Genomic DNA, 17,968 nt, shown 5'->3' on the forward strand with positions numbered 1-17,968 from the left:
TCTTTACAGAGCACCGATGCCTTTCCCCAAGAGAAAGGCCCTGGGTCTGGAGGGTTGCAGCGCAGACATCTACCTGTCTTGCAGCCAGCCACTCAAGACCAGGATTCTATCTGTTAAGTTCCCCAATGAACCACCCTTTACTGACACACGATCCTTCTGCCTCCTTCAGTTTCTCGGCTCTTTCCGCATTTGGGGGTCAATTTGCACATATGCGTCTTTTTATGGAGCACGGATGTCTCAGGCCTCAGCGTGACTCCTCCCACAGCCCCATCACCCAGTTCTGTTTTTACTTAAGTGCACCCTACCCGGCGTAGGGTGCCTTCCCCTCGGCGACCTGCTGCCTTCCCCTCCCGCAAGGGATCTCGTCTGCCTAGTCCCCAGCTCTGCCACAGAAAGGCCTCCAGAAATAGCCTCACACAAAAGCATGAGACGCACAAACGAATGGGCGGTGGTCCATTCAACAAAACTTGGTTACTTAGCAATCAATTAACCCATTGGGTCAGCTAGGAACTGTCCTTCCTCTGACTCTTCTTGAGTTTTTTCTAATGTATTCTCATCTTCAAAGACAGTAAAGAGAAAGAAAGAGACAACCAGGTATTTGCTGCCTTTTGCCACAAATCATATAAAATACTTCACAGAGAGAATGCAGCTGTGCTTGGCTGATGTGGAAGGTGGTGCTTGTCTGTGCTTCCAGGCGGCCATCCAGGGGGCCGTCAGTGCCACACAACACTTACAAGCACACAGAGACTGAGCAAGGTCACAAAAAGCCACAAAGCACCACATACACACTTGATACTGTAGTGAACACAAATGCTACAGGCCTACACAGGGCAGATCAAAAAACTGCTGAAGACAAATCACCCGTAGGATTCACCATGGGGCTCAGTGCCACAACAAGGGGCACAGCCTGGGGGCTGTGGAGGGTCATGGGAAACAGAGGTCCACCTGGGGGAGTGCTGCGTGCATGCCTGGAGGAGGGGGTGCGCTGAGTGCATGTCTGGGGCAGCGCTGTGTACACGCCTGGGAGAGTGCTGTGTGCACGCCTGGGGGAGAGGGTGCGCTGCCTGCATGTCTGGGGGAGCGCTGTGTACATGCCTGGGGAAGGGGGTGTGCTGCGTGCACGTCTGGGGGAGCGCTGCGCACGCATGTCATGTCCTAATCCACATTTTGCCAATAAAACGCGCACAACTACAGATGTTCCTGAGATTCATTCAGAATCACAACCTCATCATGATTTTCCAGGGAAGTTTAAACAGTTACCTGTATTTTCCCCATAACGTAAATAAGTGACACCCCAATGACTGCTATGTGTGAAAATGTTTTACCCACAGGTTCGAGCACTGTGAAAGACTGACTGTTCTATTTCTGAGAAGAATTACAGGAAGAAAATGATGCTATTCACATGAATAAAAAGTAGAGCCAGAAACATAGGCTGAAACGCTTCAGTCTTATTCAGTGAGGAGCCAGCATCTGTGCACACACAGGGATCAGGCACCGGCTGGCCCCAGGCTCCAGGTTAGAGATGGCTGGGCTGCCAGCACCACCCACAGACAGGGTCTGAGCAGCCACAGCCCGTCAGCACAGCCACCTGCAGGAGGCAGAGTTGCAGGCACAAGGGCCAGGATGCTGAGCCTCTCTCTCGCAGTGCCAGCAACCCCTAACACAGTCAGGGCCGCACTGGAAAGGGGGAGACTGCACTGAGAGATGGGGCCCTGCCTCTAGAAGTCGCCAAAAGGGGCCCAGACAGCTGCCCATGAACCCCAGAAGGGCCATCACAGGGAGGCAGGAAAGCTGAAGTAGCTGTGGGGTGGCTACAAGGAGGGCAGCCTCAGACCATGTGACAGTGTCGCCACTCGACTGTCACCAGGGCCTCCCAGGCCAGATGCTGCCTCAGGCTGGCAAGGAAAACCTCCAACACCTAACATGATGGTCAGGCCTACAGAGTCGACTTCTGCAGAACAGTTCACATAGGCCTTTCTGACATAGAGGATTTTCTGGGAAGCTCCCATGAGGCTTCTACCATGATACATGCTTGCTACAACTTACTTAGATAACCTAATTATCAAGTTATTCACAAACATTACCACTTTCCTCAGAGTTGCCCACTTTACACGGTTGCCATGGGGTTAAATGCTTCAACACTTGTGAAGTAGGAAGCCTGTGTCTGGAACGCAGTGAGCTATTATCACCGTCTTCCCAAACATCAAAGAACTGTAAGTGAGCTGCACAGGCCATACACACATCTTTATATTTTAGCTTATCTTTAAACTTAACACAAAAGGAGGGAAAAAACTGAGCAAATATTTTACAAAGTAAAATTCCAATTTACATTGAAAACATTCTTGAAAATCTTTTACTTGTATGCTTGCTTCTAGAGCACTACTATGAAGCCTGGAGCATTTATAAGAGGCTGAGGCAGGAGAATCGCCTGGGAGGCGGAGGTTGCAGTGGGCCAAGATCGCATCTCAAAACAAAACAAAACAAACCCTTTTTGTTACATCAATCAGCCACGGACAAAGACCCACTCTGGTTATGTTGCTTACCTCCAGGCATCACCTGACCAACGTCCTGAACAGTAAGGACTGACAACTTTTCTTCAGTATCCACTCTGATAACACCATAACTTAGACCATTCATGGACAGGACCGCTTTTCTTGGAGGTGGTCCTCCCAGATCAGGTGGCCTAGAAAACAAAACCACCACGGAGTTAACTGACGAGAGGGATAAAATTCCAGGGAAGTGGGCCCACCTTGCCTGCAGCCTGATCCTGCACCAAAGCCACTGCTCCATGTTACAGACTTGTGAGAAATGCATGTTCTAAAGATGCTGCAATGTCTCCAAACTACATGCCCCTCTGCAGTGTGACGTCAACACTCCACTCAGTGGGAAAATGGCCTGTGACTACAGTGGCAGTGATGCTATGTGACTTCTAATGCAGGCCAGAAACGTCAATTCAGCTTCTACCCGATTGTCTTGGGACACTCGCCTGGAGCCCTGCGAAGCCAGGCAAACAGAATGACTAACTGTTGAGGCCACTGCACTGCAAGGAAGCCCAGAGCAGCCCACTCTCAGAGACCAGGTGGGGGCATGAGATGGTACATACACAAGGCTGTCTCAGCCCCTCACCGCTCCTGTCCCAACACCATCTCCTGCAAGCCAGAACCACCTGGCAGAGGCCTTCCTGAGCTCCTGGCCCACAGAAAGCATGAGAGACAGCAAAATGACTGTTGTTGTTTGTGATACACAATAGTAACTGGAACACTGAGCAACAAATGTTAGTGTTTCCTCAATAAGAAAAAAGTTATACAGTTGCACAAAACAAATCACCACAGAACAAAAGAATGAAGAATAATTTACAGTTTGTAGGCGACAATAGTTTTTTTTTTAATGTTAAGTGATAAAAAGTTAGGGTTACTTTTTTTTGAGATGGAGTTTCACTCTTGTTGCCAGGCTGGAGTGCAAGGGCGCCATCTTGGCTCACTGCAACCTCCACCTCCTTGGTTCAAGCGATGATCCTGCCTCAGCCTCCCGAGTAGCCAGGACTGTAGGCGCCCACCACCACGCCTGGCTAATTTTTTGTATTTTCAGTAGAGACGGGGTTTCACTCTGCTGGCCAGGCTGGTCTCGAACTCCTAACCTAAGGTGATCCACCCACCGTGGCCTCCCAAAGTGCTGGGATTACAGGCGTGAGCCACCGTGCCTGGACAAGTTAGGGTGACTTATAAAAACTTAGAATGACTTTCATGTGTGGAGATACATACCATTTATGAATGTATGACGCTAACACAAGATTACAACTGAGGCTAAGACACCTCAGCTATGAGCACAGTGAGTTCTGCCCCCAGGATGGAGCTGGGGGTGGGGCAGGTGAGATGAGGGGAAAGGAAACCTCAGGAGTGGGGAGAGAGCACAGGAAGGGCCAGCAGCCCCGCACCCACACACAAGGACACTCAGGGCAGTCTGCAGGCTCAACATGCCCTCCAGGCTGAGAGATATGACATGAGGAAAACCTCCACAAGAGCAGCACAGCCCTCCTGGGAGGTGGGTGGCTGGGCACTAAGCACCAGGCCCGGCGGTTCTCCAGGAAGGTCAATGGTCCCACAGACTCCACGGCTGACCGACACCTGCCTCAGAGGAAGAAAGAGTTCCTAGGTTGTAGTGTTTACTACGGCTACAGATGAGGTGACAAGACCTTTCCAATTTGGGAAGCACTTAGGAAAGTCGCAAGCCGGCATTCTGCAAGAATCCAGAGTATGGCCCAGGAAGTTGCTACCCCATTCCCCACGCAAACCCAAGCTGGCAAAAAGTGGGGAGCCAGGCACCAAGGTGCTGCCGTACAAATGGGCCTGGATCCTAACAGGCACAGGCACAGCTCCAGGATAACTCAGCTGTATGCAGAGGACTCAACTAAGTGCTCACAAGGCATAGCCAGGAATGAGGTTACCTGCGGATGGCGACAGTCAGCGCCTCAGGAGAACTGGCACAAGGACAGATGACCTCCGGCCTCAGACCTCTGGACTGGAAGACGTTGAGGAAGGCGTCACAGGAGGAGATTGACCCTGCACAGAGCAACAAGAGTGGAACACCAGCACTAACCGGGGGCCAGCACGGAGGCGGTGGCTGGCCACTGACTCAAAAGGAGCACACGCTCTTGGTGGGGGGTACCAGGCCACGGCTGGTGGCTGCACATGCTCAAGTCAGCACCACCTGCAGCCATCGGAACCACTGGGCTGCATCAGCAGAAGGAAGGGGTCCCTTCACAGGCGCCCTCAGACTTCATGCTCTTCAAGGGAGATGGTGTCTTTAAAGGAAGTCAGACAGCCACGAATGGTCTGGTGCTCCAAAGGGCAGAAGGGGCGTCCCTAGGGACAGGAGGGCGCTGCATGAGGCGGTAGACTGGCTGCACAGCACTGCTAGGATCAAGTGTGGCGATGGGGAGTGCCACGGGAAGAGGCACTGGAGGGGAGACGCACACTCCAACTCCACCGTGTGGACCACAAAGCAGTGGTGAGCATGGAGTGGAGACGCAGAGACCTGAGCAGCATTGCAGAACCCAGAAGCAGGCCCTGCCTGGCTTGGGTGTGGACCAAGAGAATGAGAGGCTCTGGGGGTGCTGAAAGGTGGGGTGCTCTCCCAAGTGATGGGGGACACAGGGGTGTTGGCCACACTGGAGAGGGGATAAGATGAAACGTCAGCTTCTGATCCAGGGTAGTCTCCAAGGCAGAGACAACGATGCAGGTTAACAAACAACAAAACCTCTAACACCTGGTCAACAGGTATGTGCTGCAACAGGAGTCCCTGTGTGGCCAGCATCACCTGAGGCTTCCCCAGAGGAGGTACCGAGTCCGACCCTGGACAGCCCTGGGCCCCCGAGCTCACACCTGCAGCCTTGACAAAGCAGTTCCCACTCGGACCACCGCACGCAGGAGGTCCTAGGCGCTCACTGGGACCACCGCACGCAGGAGGTCCTAGGCGCTCACTGGGACCACCGCACGCAGGAGGTCCTAGGCGCTCACTGGGACCACCGCACGCAGGAGTCCATTGGCGCTCACTGGGACCACCGCACGCAGGAGGTCCTAGGCGCTCACTGGGACCACTGCACGCAGGAGGCCTACGTGCTCAGGCAGCAGCCACAGGGAGCTCCTCCCGGGAGGACGTGGGGAACATCTAGGCAAACCAGGAGGGAGAATGGTTGGGTCCTGGTGGGAGAAGTTAAGCCAGAAGCCAGCGATGGGGGTGCACCAGGACAAAGGGCAAGAGGCTGGGGATAGGCCCAAAGAGAAACAGGAACCCCAGGCCACAGCACAATCTGGTAATTTCTTAAGAAAGATGACTCTCATTAAGGCATATATCTTTCATCAAGCATATTAAAATCGCTTTTAAATTTAGTGACCTAATAAACATGCATGAGATAAACCAGTCAAATCAACAAGATGTTCCGTGTCATAGAAATGATGGGACATGTGTATCTATATGACACTGGCAGTGCAAACGCCTCAATTTTGCTTCTCAGTGTGTTCTACTTTGGTCTGCAGAAGGGGACACTGTGTGGGGTATGCCCCGCCACACAGACTCACTCACATGGGTTGGCGCCATCGGCCACAATCAGCATGCGCAGTGAGCTGAGGCTGACGTCCCTCTGGCCTCGCTGAGCTAGGAGAGACCAGTGCATGTCTCGCGACTTCACCAGCGCGGCCCGAGCTGCAGAGAGAGGACGGCACAGACATCAGACATCCCTGTGTCANTAGCCAGGATGGTCTCGATCTCCTGACCTCATGATCCGCCCGTCTCGGCCTCCCAAAGTGCTGGGATTACAGGCTTGAGCCACCGCGCCCGGCCTGGTAATTTCTTAAGAAAGATGACTCTCATTAAGGCATATATCTTTCATCAAGCATATTAAAATCGCTTTTAAATTTAGTGACCTAATAAACATGCATGAGATAAACCAGTCAAATCAACAAGATGTTCCGTGTCATAGAAATGATGGGACATGTGTATCTATATGACACTGGCAGTGCAAACGCCTCAATTTTGCTTCTCAGTGTGTTCTACTTTGGTCTGCAGAAGGGGACACTGTGTGGGGTATGCCCCCGCCACACAGACTCACTCACATGGGTTGGCGCCATCGGCCACAATCAGCATGCGCAGTGAGCTGAGGCTGACGTCCCTCTGGCCTCGCTGAGCTAGGAGAGACCAGTGCATGTCTCGCGACTTCACCAGCGCGGCCCGAGCTGCAGAGAGAGGACGGCACAGACATCAGACATCCCTGTGTCATGAGGGCTGGCACCCTCACACGCCTATAGACACGTGTACCTCATTCCACACAAAGGTGTACACGCACAGACACAACACGTAGCTCCCAGGTCCGAAGCTCTCTGCAGCCCTCTCTCACATGCAGTCTAACTAACCCTCAAAGCTTTTTCCACAAAAATCAACTCTGAGGTACAATTTAGACATCAAAAGCTCAGATCCATTTCTAACGTTAATTTTTTCTTAGAAGCTCCATATTGCTCTTTTCCTGTGTGCCCACTTCGTCTCATGTTGTCTCTCCCCAAACCCCTGGTGCTGGCTGAGAAGTGTGAGGACCCCAGGAGCTAAACAGACGGTCTCGGGTCTCAGTCTGGCTCCTGCACTGGCTAGCATGTGGAATCCAGCAATCCCCCCACCCCCACCCAAGTTTCAGTTTCCCTCCATAAAGCAGGACAGACAAGAGACAGCTGCCGCTCCACGCTGCTCTGAGACATGTCCAGAGGGGCACACCCCAGCAGGTAGAACAAGGCAACATGGGTGACCCAGGTGATCCAGTGCCTCAGTGGCTGGTAAAAGTGCCACTGAGCTCCACAGGGCAGAGACACAGACTGCCAACTGTGCAGGTGTGGCCATGCTGGGGCCTCCTGCTTGGTCCCCAGAGGCACCTCCACTGCTGAGAGAAGCAAGGCCCAGACCCCACCAACTGGCCCTACTTACCACATCACCCATGAAACCCTGAGGGCTATGCCCAAGGCAGAGAAAGCCCCCATACTCCTGGACAGGGGTGTGACCAAGAAAGACATCCCACGGCTCCTCAGCCTACATCTGCAGTTCCACATGTCAGCTTTATTTTTTCTTAATCACCAAAGGTCAGTTCCAAGAGATTTCCCTAAAGAAGGGTGAGTGCCATGATGATGGTATCCGTTACCTTTATAGAAGCACACTTTCTGGATCCAGGAGAGCGGGTTGGCCTTCATCAGCGCATAGGGGATGCTGACCACATGCATCCTGTTCATGACGCTCTGTGGGGGAGCAGACACGCTCAGGGCGAGTGGGCCCGAGCCACACCAGAAAAAGCAAAACAAAACCGATGTACGCTCTCAACATTTCAGGCAGAGGCTTGGGTTCATCTCAATCCCTTGTTCCAACAATTAGTCATCAGCAAACAACACTCACTGTTAACACTCCATGCCATAGACCAGCATCCCTTTTGAAATCCAGCACATTTGTTAATGTTTCCGCTGCAAGTAGACAAATAAGGTTAAACCACTGAGCAACCCTCTCAATAAGCCCTATGCATTTTCTAGAGAAATTCTGAGGTGAGTACATCATCACCATGTAAGTTTCAGGGAACAGATACAGCATTTCCAAATACCACGTACCAATTAATAATAACCTTGGTTATCCATGACCAGAAACACACAAAAGCAGAAGGCCACTAACACCGAGAGCCATGCTGAGCACTCATCACAAGGCACAGGAACATCACACACTGAAGACGCTGCACAAGGTGTCACCGTATCTTTTCTTTCCTTTTTTTTGAGATGGAGTCTCACTCTGTTGCCCAGGCTGAAGTGCAACGGAGCAATCTCAGCTCACTGCAACCTCCGCCTCCCAGGTTCAAGCAATTCTCCCGTCTGAGCCTCCCGAGTAGCTGGGACTACAGGCGTGCGCCACCATGTCCGGCTACTTTTTGTATTTTTAGTAGAGAAGGGACTTCACCATGTTGGCCAGGCTGGTCTCAAACTCCTGACCTCAAGTGACCTGCCTGCCTCGGCCTCCCAAAGTGCTGGGATTATAGACGTTAAGTCACTGCGCCCAGCCTCTCCACATCTTTTCATCAGGTATTTTGATGGGGTATTCTTTTCAGAATCAAGAGGTGGGGATGAAAAACTGTCAGGGATATTCTTACTTCTCAACTCTACACATCTCCTCAATTCTCACACCCAGAGGCTGTGATCCGGCATCTCCCCTCTATAAGAGCTGGTGGTTCACATCACCCTTCAGAAAGTCACTCTTTCTCTGCCCGTTTTCTCATGCAGAGACGTGCAGCTAACACATTTTAGGAAGCTGGAGTGGAGAGCAGTACTGAGGGTTCCCAGCACAGCTCTCTGCTCAGAGCCCTCGGCCAAGTCCTCTCTAAGATCTGGCTCCCACCTCACACAGGCAGAAAGGCAGAGCCTGGGGCTATGGGCAGACCTGGCTTCTCGCAAGGCCACAGCACTCCAAAGGTGAATAGGAGAGGTTTGATTTGTGTGCCAGGAAATGTTATTGCACTATGAATAACAGTACTATAAACATCCTTTCTCTGTTGGCTAAAGAACACAAATTATTATTGTTATTATTTAGAGACAGGGTCTTATGATGTTGCCAGGCTGCAGTGCAGTGGATCATCATAGGCACAATCCCATTACTCATCGGCACGGGAGTTTTGACCTGCTCCCTTTCCTACTTGGGTCGGTTCTCCTCTCCTTAGCAAACTGGTGGTTCCCCACTCCTAGAAGGTCACCATGTTGCTGCCACACTTCGTGCAGATACCTGGTTGGCACAGGCCAAAACTCCTGGGCGTAGGCGGTCCTCTTACCTCAGCTTCCCGAGTAGCTGGGACTGTAGGCACACACCACCACGCCTGGCTAAAGAACCCAAATTATAGGTGACATATGTAAGATTAACTCTGGGCTGAAGACAAAGAAAGTCATGGGGCTTGATCTGAAAGATCTAACTTTTTAAATTTAATAAAGCCCTTAAAAAATACCTAAAATCATTTTCCAAATCTCCAGTAAAAGCTTTAGCTGTGCCCTCAACTTACCCCCTTGCTTTTAAACACCTATTTTTTTTCTTTTTTAAAATTTTATTTAAAATTTCTCCCTTTTTTTTTTTGTAGAGATAGGGTCTCACTATGTCGTACAGGCTGGTCTTAAACTCTTGACCTCAAGTGTTCCTCCTGCTTTAGCCAACCAAAGTAGTGGGATTACTGGTATGAGCCACTGCACCTGGCCTAAACACCTATATTTTAGATATTTAAACCATTCCATTTCACTTTGTAGCTTTGTTCAGTTCCAGTATTACAATGTAAGAAAACTACTATGAGTCCATTTTTACAGTTTTTTAAGTTATCTGTCACGGTGTACCCCATAGATATATACAATTAGTACTTATCAATTAAATAATATTAGTTAAAAAATACTTCCCTAAGTTAAGTATATGACATTTGAAGTAAATCAGGTGCTGACTATACTTTACCAAGAGATCATCTATAATCATAATATAGATAAACCATATATTTATAAAAATATAAATATGTTATATATTTATAAAGATAAATGTAAAATATAAATCATATATTTATATGTATGACAGCTAAGGTCAAAACTACAGTCACAGATACAGTAATAGAAAACTAAAAGCGTTTTCCTCTTTTTGAATGAATACCTTGACCCTCAGTATGTCACAGAGTAAGCCAGCCCCCCAGGGCAGGCCTGTGAACCCAGCACTGTGTATAAATGTATCAGTTATAGCTTCCATGTTCCATAAAACCAACATCCATGTGCATTTACTGAAAACAACCCTGATGGGGTTGCCTGGACTCTGCTAAGAGATGCCGTGTGCCCTCCTGGCCAGCACAACCACAGAGACCCCATAAGCATGCTAAAGACGGTGCATGTCCCTACCTGGCATGACCTGGACTAATGGGCAAAGGCACCTGGGGTGGTTTTGACAGGTGCAGCGACAGTCACATGATTAGGTAGGTCAGGTGTCTGTGTGAAGCTGGAGGGGCCACCACCCCATCCCTGAGAGCCCTTACCTTCTGAGTACCCGCACGCCTGGGTCAGAGCCCGGCACTGTGCCAGCAGGGATGCGTGGGACACTGTGACCCCCACCGTACTGCCTTCTTTGCTGGTTTTATACTGAAAGATTTCAAGGAAAAAAACATGATGTGATATTTCTAGAGGTGACAACAGACAGAATGGAGACTTGACAGAATCTTCAAAAGAAGAAGTGGTCAGTGTCTCTCCTCTAATCATCTTGCTAGGCCCAGGTGCACGGCAAGCCCTGGCCCCTGAGGGATGCTTCAGTGGAAGTTGTGGCTCCTTTGGGCAGGTGCCCGAGGGCAATGATGGGCCACGGGCTCCCTCATAACTGTCTGCATCCCCAGGGAGCCAGTTAGGAGAGAACGAGATAAGAGAGAAACCTGGAAGGGTCTGAGCAACCATCTATATAACACTGTATTTCTGGGGCAGAGATAAAACAAGAACTCTTAGGCCGAAATTTAACAAAAAAGAATAGTAACTTATATTCTTAGGAAAAGCAAGACTTAAGCCTGTGGGACATGTTTTTAGATGCTCTGAGTTAGGAACGGTCATTACCTCAATGTAGGCGGTCCCAGTCCTTGTGTCCTGGGCCAGAGGGTGCCAGTCCTTGGGGGGCCTGGCTAGATGCTTCCCATCAATCACCAGCCAGGAGAGGGGAGGCCAACCTGTGACACGCAGACAGGACACAACAGCCAGCAGTCAGAGAGGCATCTACTCCCCACACTCGAAGCCTGCGCCTCCAACACGCAGCACTAGCTACTGAGCGACTAAGGAGTGCGAGTGCAAGTTTTAGTCTCAATTCATTTTATGTAATTTAAAAAGGTACATCCAGCCAGTGGCTACCATATCAGACAGTGTAGGTCGAGATATGAAGCCAGATGAAAACCGAGATTCACCAAGGCCTTGAACGAGGGATCACTTTTGCTGAAGATCCAGTCACCTCTGTCATGTTTAGTTTCTGGAACACCATGCATTTAACACAGATCACAGTCAGAACACTGACTCCTCTTCCCTTGGGAGGCCTCACCTTTGAAAGTTGCCACTTCTCCCGTCTGTGCCTTGGGGAGGCCTTTCTGACAAGCGTCTGTGGTCAGGGCCAAGGAGACTCCACAGCTGCCCAGCAGAAACCCAACCTGCTGGCTGCCTGCGTCCTGCAGAAAGCAGAGTGACAGTGTGGGGGTGGGGTGCCCACAGCAGACCCAGACCCAGACCCTTGGTGCTCCAGGCCATGCACAGAACAGATCTTTTTTTCATCCCTCACAAAACTTCTAGAATAATTCAGTCCTATTATTGATATATCCGATCTTTTCATGGAAATACTTCATTAAAATGTGACAACTATGTTTAAATTTAAAAGATAATTTTGGTTTCTATTTGTGGTGAAATATAAAGTTTAATGGGCTAATTTCTCAAAGTTCATTCTTACAAATGACATTTAGAAGCATTTTTAACAAACTCCAAAATTAATGGCATTGAAATTTCTATTGAATCATGTTTGAAATTTACAAATTAATCTGGAGAGGCCTGGTCATTAACAATATTAATTATTTCCACACAGAAACACACGTTTCCTTGTAGCCAAGTCTTCTGTGTCCCTCAGCAGCATTTTGTCATTTTCTTCTTATAAATTTGACAAATCTCTAGTTTTACTCCTAAGAATCACTGCATTCAAATACCTGCTCATAATATATTATCCTTTGAGATACACTAGTTTTAATTGCTAGTTTTACTTTTGGGATTCTTGAATATTTGTGGATAATGCTCATGTTAACAGCTGCCTGAATTCTGGGACAGGATGACAGAAAGCCGATTTTCTCAAATACATGCCTTGTCTACTCCTAAATATTTTTTTTCAGTAATCAGATTATTGATATTTATAGTCAAAATGTTATAGATACCTAGATAAGCAAGACCGCACATTAATAATTTATCAGCAACAGAAACGGCCTACTGCCATGTAAGTGAATAGAAACACAAGATAATTTCCATCTCGTTTATTCAAAACTGCCACTGAGAAGTGAGCTATATCACTGTAATGATACATTTATCCCTAAGAAATAATAGTTATTTTCTATAAACATATGGCTTTGAGGAAAAGTTTAACAAAATCTTATTGAACCATAATTCTATTCATTAAAGGAAAAACTGGCTATCATTTCTGTTGGGAAATTCATGGAGATGACAGAACAGCTCCACCTCATAGGAGTGTGGTGTGGGAGCATCACCAGCAAAACGGTTCTCAGTGACCCTCTCACCAACAAGAAGACAGTCAGACCAAACGGCATCTGATTTCTCTTGAGTCCTGGCCAGCCTGTCGACCACTAGCTTCCTCTCCTCTGTCAAGACAGCTGCTTGCTGCCTGCCCACACTCAGTGAAAAGGAAGTAAGATACCGCTGGTATCAAGTTCAGAAGCGAACCATGTGGGACCTGAGCCATGGGTTTGCTACCTTTCTCGTTAACGGCACTTCTATGGGGACAGGAACCAGCTCTGCCAGGAGACACCCATAAAATGCAACCATGAACATCACAGGGTCACTATTTGGAAACACGAGCGCCACCTACAACAGTACAAAGAAATGAATATTTCAAATTTCCAATTTTTACAGTATCTAGTTAAATTAAAAGCTAGTTACAAAATAAAATTTTTGTAAGCCCCAAATATTGTAATAATTGTGCTTGAAACCATAAGGGACAAGTCCAAATACCTATTTAACTAAGTAGAGACTGCTGACTTAGGGCCTTTGAGCACACACAAAAATGTATAACCAATAAGCGTTCACTTTGTAAGACAAAATTTAAGCCGTATCTATATTCTGTACTTGAGGTCTGGAAATTTAGTTTCTAACAAGTTTGTTGAAAAGGGCAAGGTTCTCCTTCAAAATTTGGTTTTAATAGTGGTTGCCCGGAACTGTAACCTATAACCTTGAGACTAGATGTTTGGTAGGGAAAGTATATTTTTACAGAATTCGTTATGAAGAGCTCTGTTCACTTTTATAAAGTGTAATATTATAGGAGGCAGAATTTGCCACCAATTTCTTCAACTCAATCACTGTGACCTTGTCAATTTTATTACGATTCACCTAACCACAGAGATTCTCTTGTAAGTCAAGAAAGTATCTGAAAGTCTTTATCCTTGTAAGAAAGCTTTTCAAGAAAATTAGTGATTCTTAAATTCATTCTAAAGCATTACATAAAATCTCATCTATGAGCACAACATATCATAAAGTATTATTCTTAAACTGTTTACATTTTTATAGCCAAGTACATATTTCCTTTCTTTTCTTTCTACTTGTGTTGCTTTCTGTGTATTCTCTAGCTAATTTGCTTTAAAATACTCCCTCAGATGGGTCAAATACCCTTCAGTATCATTTTCCAAATAACCACCCACTCAGGAGAGCCGTGAATGTCCCCTGCTGCTGAGGACTCCACCCCACCCTGGGGTCTCGGTTCTCCTGATGGTGGGTGCTGAGGACTCCACCCCACCCTGGAGTCTTGGTTCTCCTGATGGTGGCTGTGCTGCTCCCTGGACTGCTGTCAGTGATCGTACTGGGGATATCCACTGTGGTCCCCCTGCTTGCACCCTACTCACTCATGTGGCTGAGGGACATCTTCTAAGAACTCGCCAAGAAAGTGCTTGTGACCCAAACGTTTCTGAGTCCTGCATGTCTGAAAATGGCTATACCATTCTCAAATCTGTTGAATCTCTGGGAATAGAACTGTAAGTTAAAAATTGCATTCCCTCTGAATTTTTGAAGCATCATTCCACTCTCTTCCAGTTTTACCAATGAGAAATCCCAAAAGCCATGGTCATTGCCGATCCTTTGTGTACATCCTACTTTTCCCCCGAACGCTCTGGGATTATTTTCTGTACCCCTGGCATTATGCAGTGTTATGGGCATGTGTTTTGGTGTGCATCCTTGAATATTTACACTCTGCAGGTCTGAGATACTGTCCTGAATTACTATATTCATTTAAAATGTTTCACTTTCTGTTCTCCTTTCTCTTTCTGGACTCCAGTTATCAGTCAGGTGTTGAGTCTTCTTGATCGAGTCTTTTTGTCCTATTTTACTGCACTCTCCATCTCTCTTTCCTACTGGCATCCTTTTCTTGACTTATGAAACATCTTCATCTGATTTCCAAGAATATTAATATTCACTTTTTAGAAACACTGTTTTCTATATCTAGCTTTCCTTCAAGTTTGTTTCCTCTTTCCTCCCTTCCTTACTTTTCTTGTCTTTCTCTTTCTCACTCCCTCTCTTCCCTTCCTTTTCTTTGTCTTTTGGTATTTTCTCTCATACTGACATTTCCTTCTTAAAAGTCCTTGGCTAATAGTTCACATTAAAGAGTTAGGCACTGAAAGAGTTACTTGGAACCATCTGTCAGCTTGTTAACCTGCAGTTCACTTGTTGGGTGATCTGACACAGGTGACCTTCTCACTACGGGATTTCACTGGTGTATTGATTTTCACCATGTTCTCAACTATTTTCCACCCTGGACTTTCTAGTATACCAGAGGCCCTCGGGTCTGGTCCAGCTTGCCTACAGCAGTACTGCCCCAAAAAACTTTCTATGATGACGGAAATGTTCTACCTCTGAGCTATAAATACTGTAGTTACTAGCCACACTCCTACTGAGCCCCTGAGATGTGGCTTGTGCAACTGAGAAACTATATTTTTTATTTTATTTAATTTTTGCTAATTTAAATAGCCCCAAATGGCTACTGCCAACCATATAGGGCAGTGTAGCACAAGAGAATAAGCCTCCAGCATCCCATTTTGGCAGACAGGTACAAGGAGGTTACCTGGACACATAGAATAGGGAAGGAGATAAAAATATAGAATTTCACAGCAAGGTTTCAGAACTTTAGATTTTAATTCATAAATTCTAAGTTCTGGAATCTAACATTTTTAATATTAACATATATGAAGTCAAACAGGAAAGAAGACGAAGAAACAGTGGACAAACAATGAGTGCAAGAAAAGAATGTTGCTTTACTCTACATCACAAACTCTGCCCTATTTTTCACTGCTGATTTTTTTTGTTGTTGTTTGTTTTGAGACGGACTCTCACTCTGTCACCAGGCTGGAGTGCAGTGGCGAGATCTTGGCTCACTGCAACCTCCACTACCCGGGTTCAAGCGATTCTCATGCCTCAGTCTCCCAGGTAGCTGGGATTACAGGCATGCACCACCATGCCCAGCTAATTGTTTGTATTTTTAATAGAGACAGGGTTTTGCCATGTTACCCAGGCTGGTCTCAAACTCCCGAGCTCAGGCAATCCGCTCACCTCGGCCTCCCTAAGTGCTCAGATTACAGGCATGAGCCACCACATCCAGCATTCACTGCTGATTTTAAATCCCTTTTATTAATGCTGTAATTCTAACTAAATGATAGAACACTAAGTTCAATGAAACAGATTATTTAAGTCTCTGCTTTTGCTCATTCCAACAAAGTGACATTCTAGTTACTTACTCTGTCTCCAGGTTTAAGTAGAGGTTCATTCTTACTTGTCAGTTTATTAAGTAGAGTATAAGCTAGTTTTAAACTCCGACTCCAAAGTTTACCTAAAACAAAATAAAAATACTAAGCAATGTAAAAGTTAAGAAACAAATAATTAACATTTTAATGTAGAAACCAAAATACCCCATAACATACCATTATCCCATTAGTGGAAATTTAGGTAGTTTCCATCTAATAACTATTCTGCACAATGCTGTAAGGAACATCATTGTTGTCTCTTAAAATAACTTACAGATTTATTTTCTTAATACAAAACAAAATAGGATTTTATTATAAAAATTTGGACTACAGAAGAGCCAGCAGAGGCCAGGTACAATGACTCACACCTGTAATCCCAGTACTTTGGGAGGACGAGGCAGGTAGATCACCTGAGGCCAGATGTTTGAGACCAGCCTGGCCAACATGGTAAAACCCCATCTCTGCTAAAAATACAAAAAATTAGCTCAGCGTGGTGGCATGCACCTGTAATCCCAGCTACTCGGGAGACTGAGGCACAAGAACTGCTTGAACTTGGGAGGTGGAGGTTGTAGTGAGAGCCAGGCTGGGCAACAGAGACATTATTTAAAAAAAGAAAAAAAAAAGCCAGCAAAAAAGAGTCAGTATTTGGTATACATATATATACATACGTGTGCACACATATACAACTATACACATATAAGCATGTATACATGTCTGCATAATTTTCAAGAAATGAGATACTTCACCCTACTTTTTCAATTAATACTGCATTATAAATGGATTTTCATGACATTAAATATCCCTCAATTATATCATTTGTAAGAGTAGCACATCATTTAATCTTCACAACAATTCATGAAGTGGGTCATATCTTTATTTTAACATGTTAAATTCCTAATACGTTAAATTTAAGATGTTAAAATACTAGGCATCCCCAAAGAGAAGTTCCCCTGACCAAAAATCAAGAGACAATATAAACAAAAGCAACAGATCCAAAGGTGATCCGGGTATCAATGCCATCCATTCTTTACTTGGAAAGCCATCAGGACCTCACGCCAGGCACAGGGCCCAGGAACCAGCTCTTACTCCGAGGTCCTTCCCATCACACACCCTCCTGGCACAGCTGCTATGTTCATAAGCACTCAATGGGGAGAGCTTCACTGAGGAAGACAGGACACCAGAGAAAGGAAAAGCCTAGAGGACTGGGGGTGTCGGGAGAGGATGACACGAGGCAGGGGTGACCATGGGACAGGAAGACTGAGAAATATGAGTCCAAGCCCCACACCTGCAGCAGCCTTAACACACCCCCACCAAGCAGCCTATCACAGAAGCAACACAAAGCCACCATTGAGCCCTTCAAGTCCCTGCAGCACAACTGCAGGCAGGTTGAGTGGCCATGCCCTGCAAGTGAGCGCTCAATTTCCCGTGTAATAATATGAAGCTCAGGTGCAACACTATGAAATAAGTGAACTGGGGGACCTGAGAAATGAACGAGGAAAAAAAAATACTAGACCAGGCGCGGTGACTCATGCCTGTAATCCCAGCACTTTGGGAGGCTGAGGTGGGTGGATCATCTGAGGTCAGGAGTTCGAGACCAGACTGGTCAACACAGTGAAACCCCATCTCTACTAAAAATACAAAAAACTATCTGGGAGTGGTGGCACATGCTGTAATCCCAACTACTCAGGAGGCCGAGGCAGGAGAACTGCTTGAACCCAGGAGGCAGAGGTTGCAGTGAGACAAGACCGTGCCACTGTCCTCTAGCCTGGGCGAGAGTGAGACTCCCTCTCAAACAAACAAAAAAAGACAAAACTCAACTCAAACCACTGTTTTAGCCTATTTTAAAAAGTCAATTTAAGGTGTTAATAATTGTAATGCATAAAGAATTTCAAACTGAATCCAGCTGTACATAAAAAGAATAATGCATCA

At 46.8% G+C, this 17,968-nt stretch overlaps 1 protein-coding gene across 4 annotated transcripts in view; it reads right to left on the minus strand.

The window, feature by feature from the left end:
* The window catches only part of DIP2A (DIP2 acetate--CoA ligase A), a 107,199-nt gene that overhangs the window by 25,308 nt on the left and 63,923 nt on the right, over positions 1–17,968 (minus strand). For all 4 annotated transcript variants that reach the window (XR_001880509.1, XM_017847293.1, XM_017847294.1 and 1 more), the window contains exons 9-18: positions 16,034–16,125; positions 13,011–13,121; positions 11,590–11,713; positions 11,118–11,227; positions 10,556–10,658; positions 7,927–7,991; positions 7,679–7,772; positions 6,612–6,731; positions 4,445–4,559; positions 2,544–2,683 (exon numbers count right to left, since the gene is read on the minus strand). Coding sequence is in view for 3 of the 4 variants with exons in the window: in XM_017847293.1 (XP_017702782.1) it covers positions 2,544–2,683; positions 4,445–4,559; positions 6,612–6,731; positions 7,679–7,772; positions 7,927–7,991; positions 10,556–10,658; positions 11,118–11,227; positions 11,590–11,713; positions 13,011–13,121; positions 16,034–16,125 (1,074 nt within the window). In the remaining variant the exon portion in view is untranslated. The remainder of the gene's footprint in view (positions 1–2,543; positions 2,684–4,444; positions 4,560–6,611; positions 6,732–7,678; positions 7,773–7,926; positions 7,992–10,555; positions 10,659–11,117; positions 11,228–11,589; positions 11,714–13,010; positions 13,122–16,033; positions 16,126–17,968) is intronic.

This window comes from Rhinopithecus bieti, unplaced genomic scaffold (assembly GCF_001698545.2).
Source record: "Rhinopithecus bieti isolate Rb0 unplaced genomic scaffold, ASM169854v2 scaffold_29990, whole genome shotgun sequence".
Classification (NCBI taxonomy): domain Eukaryota; kingdom Metazoa; phylum Chordata; class Mammalia; order Primates; family Cercopithecidae; genus Rhinopithecus; species Rhinopithecus bieti.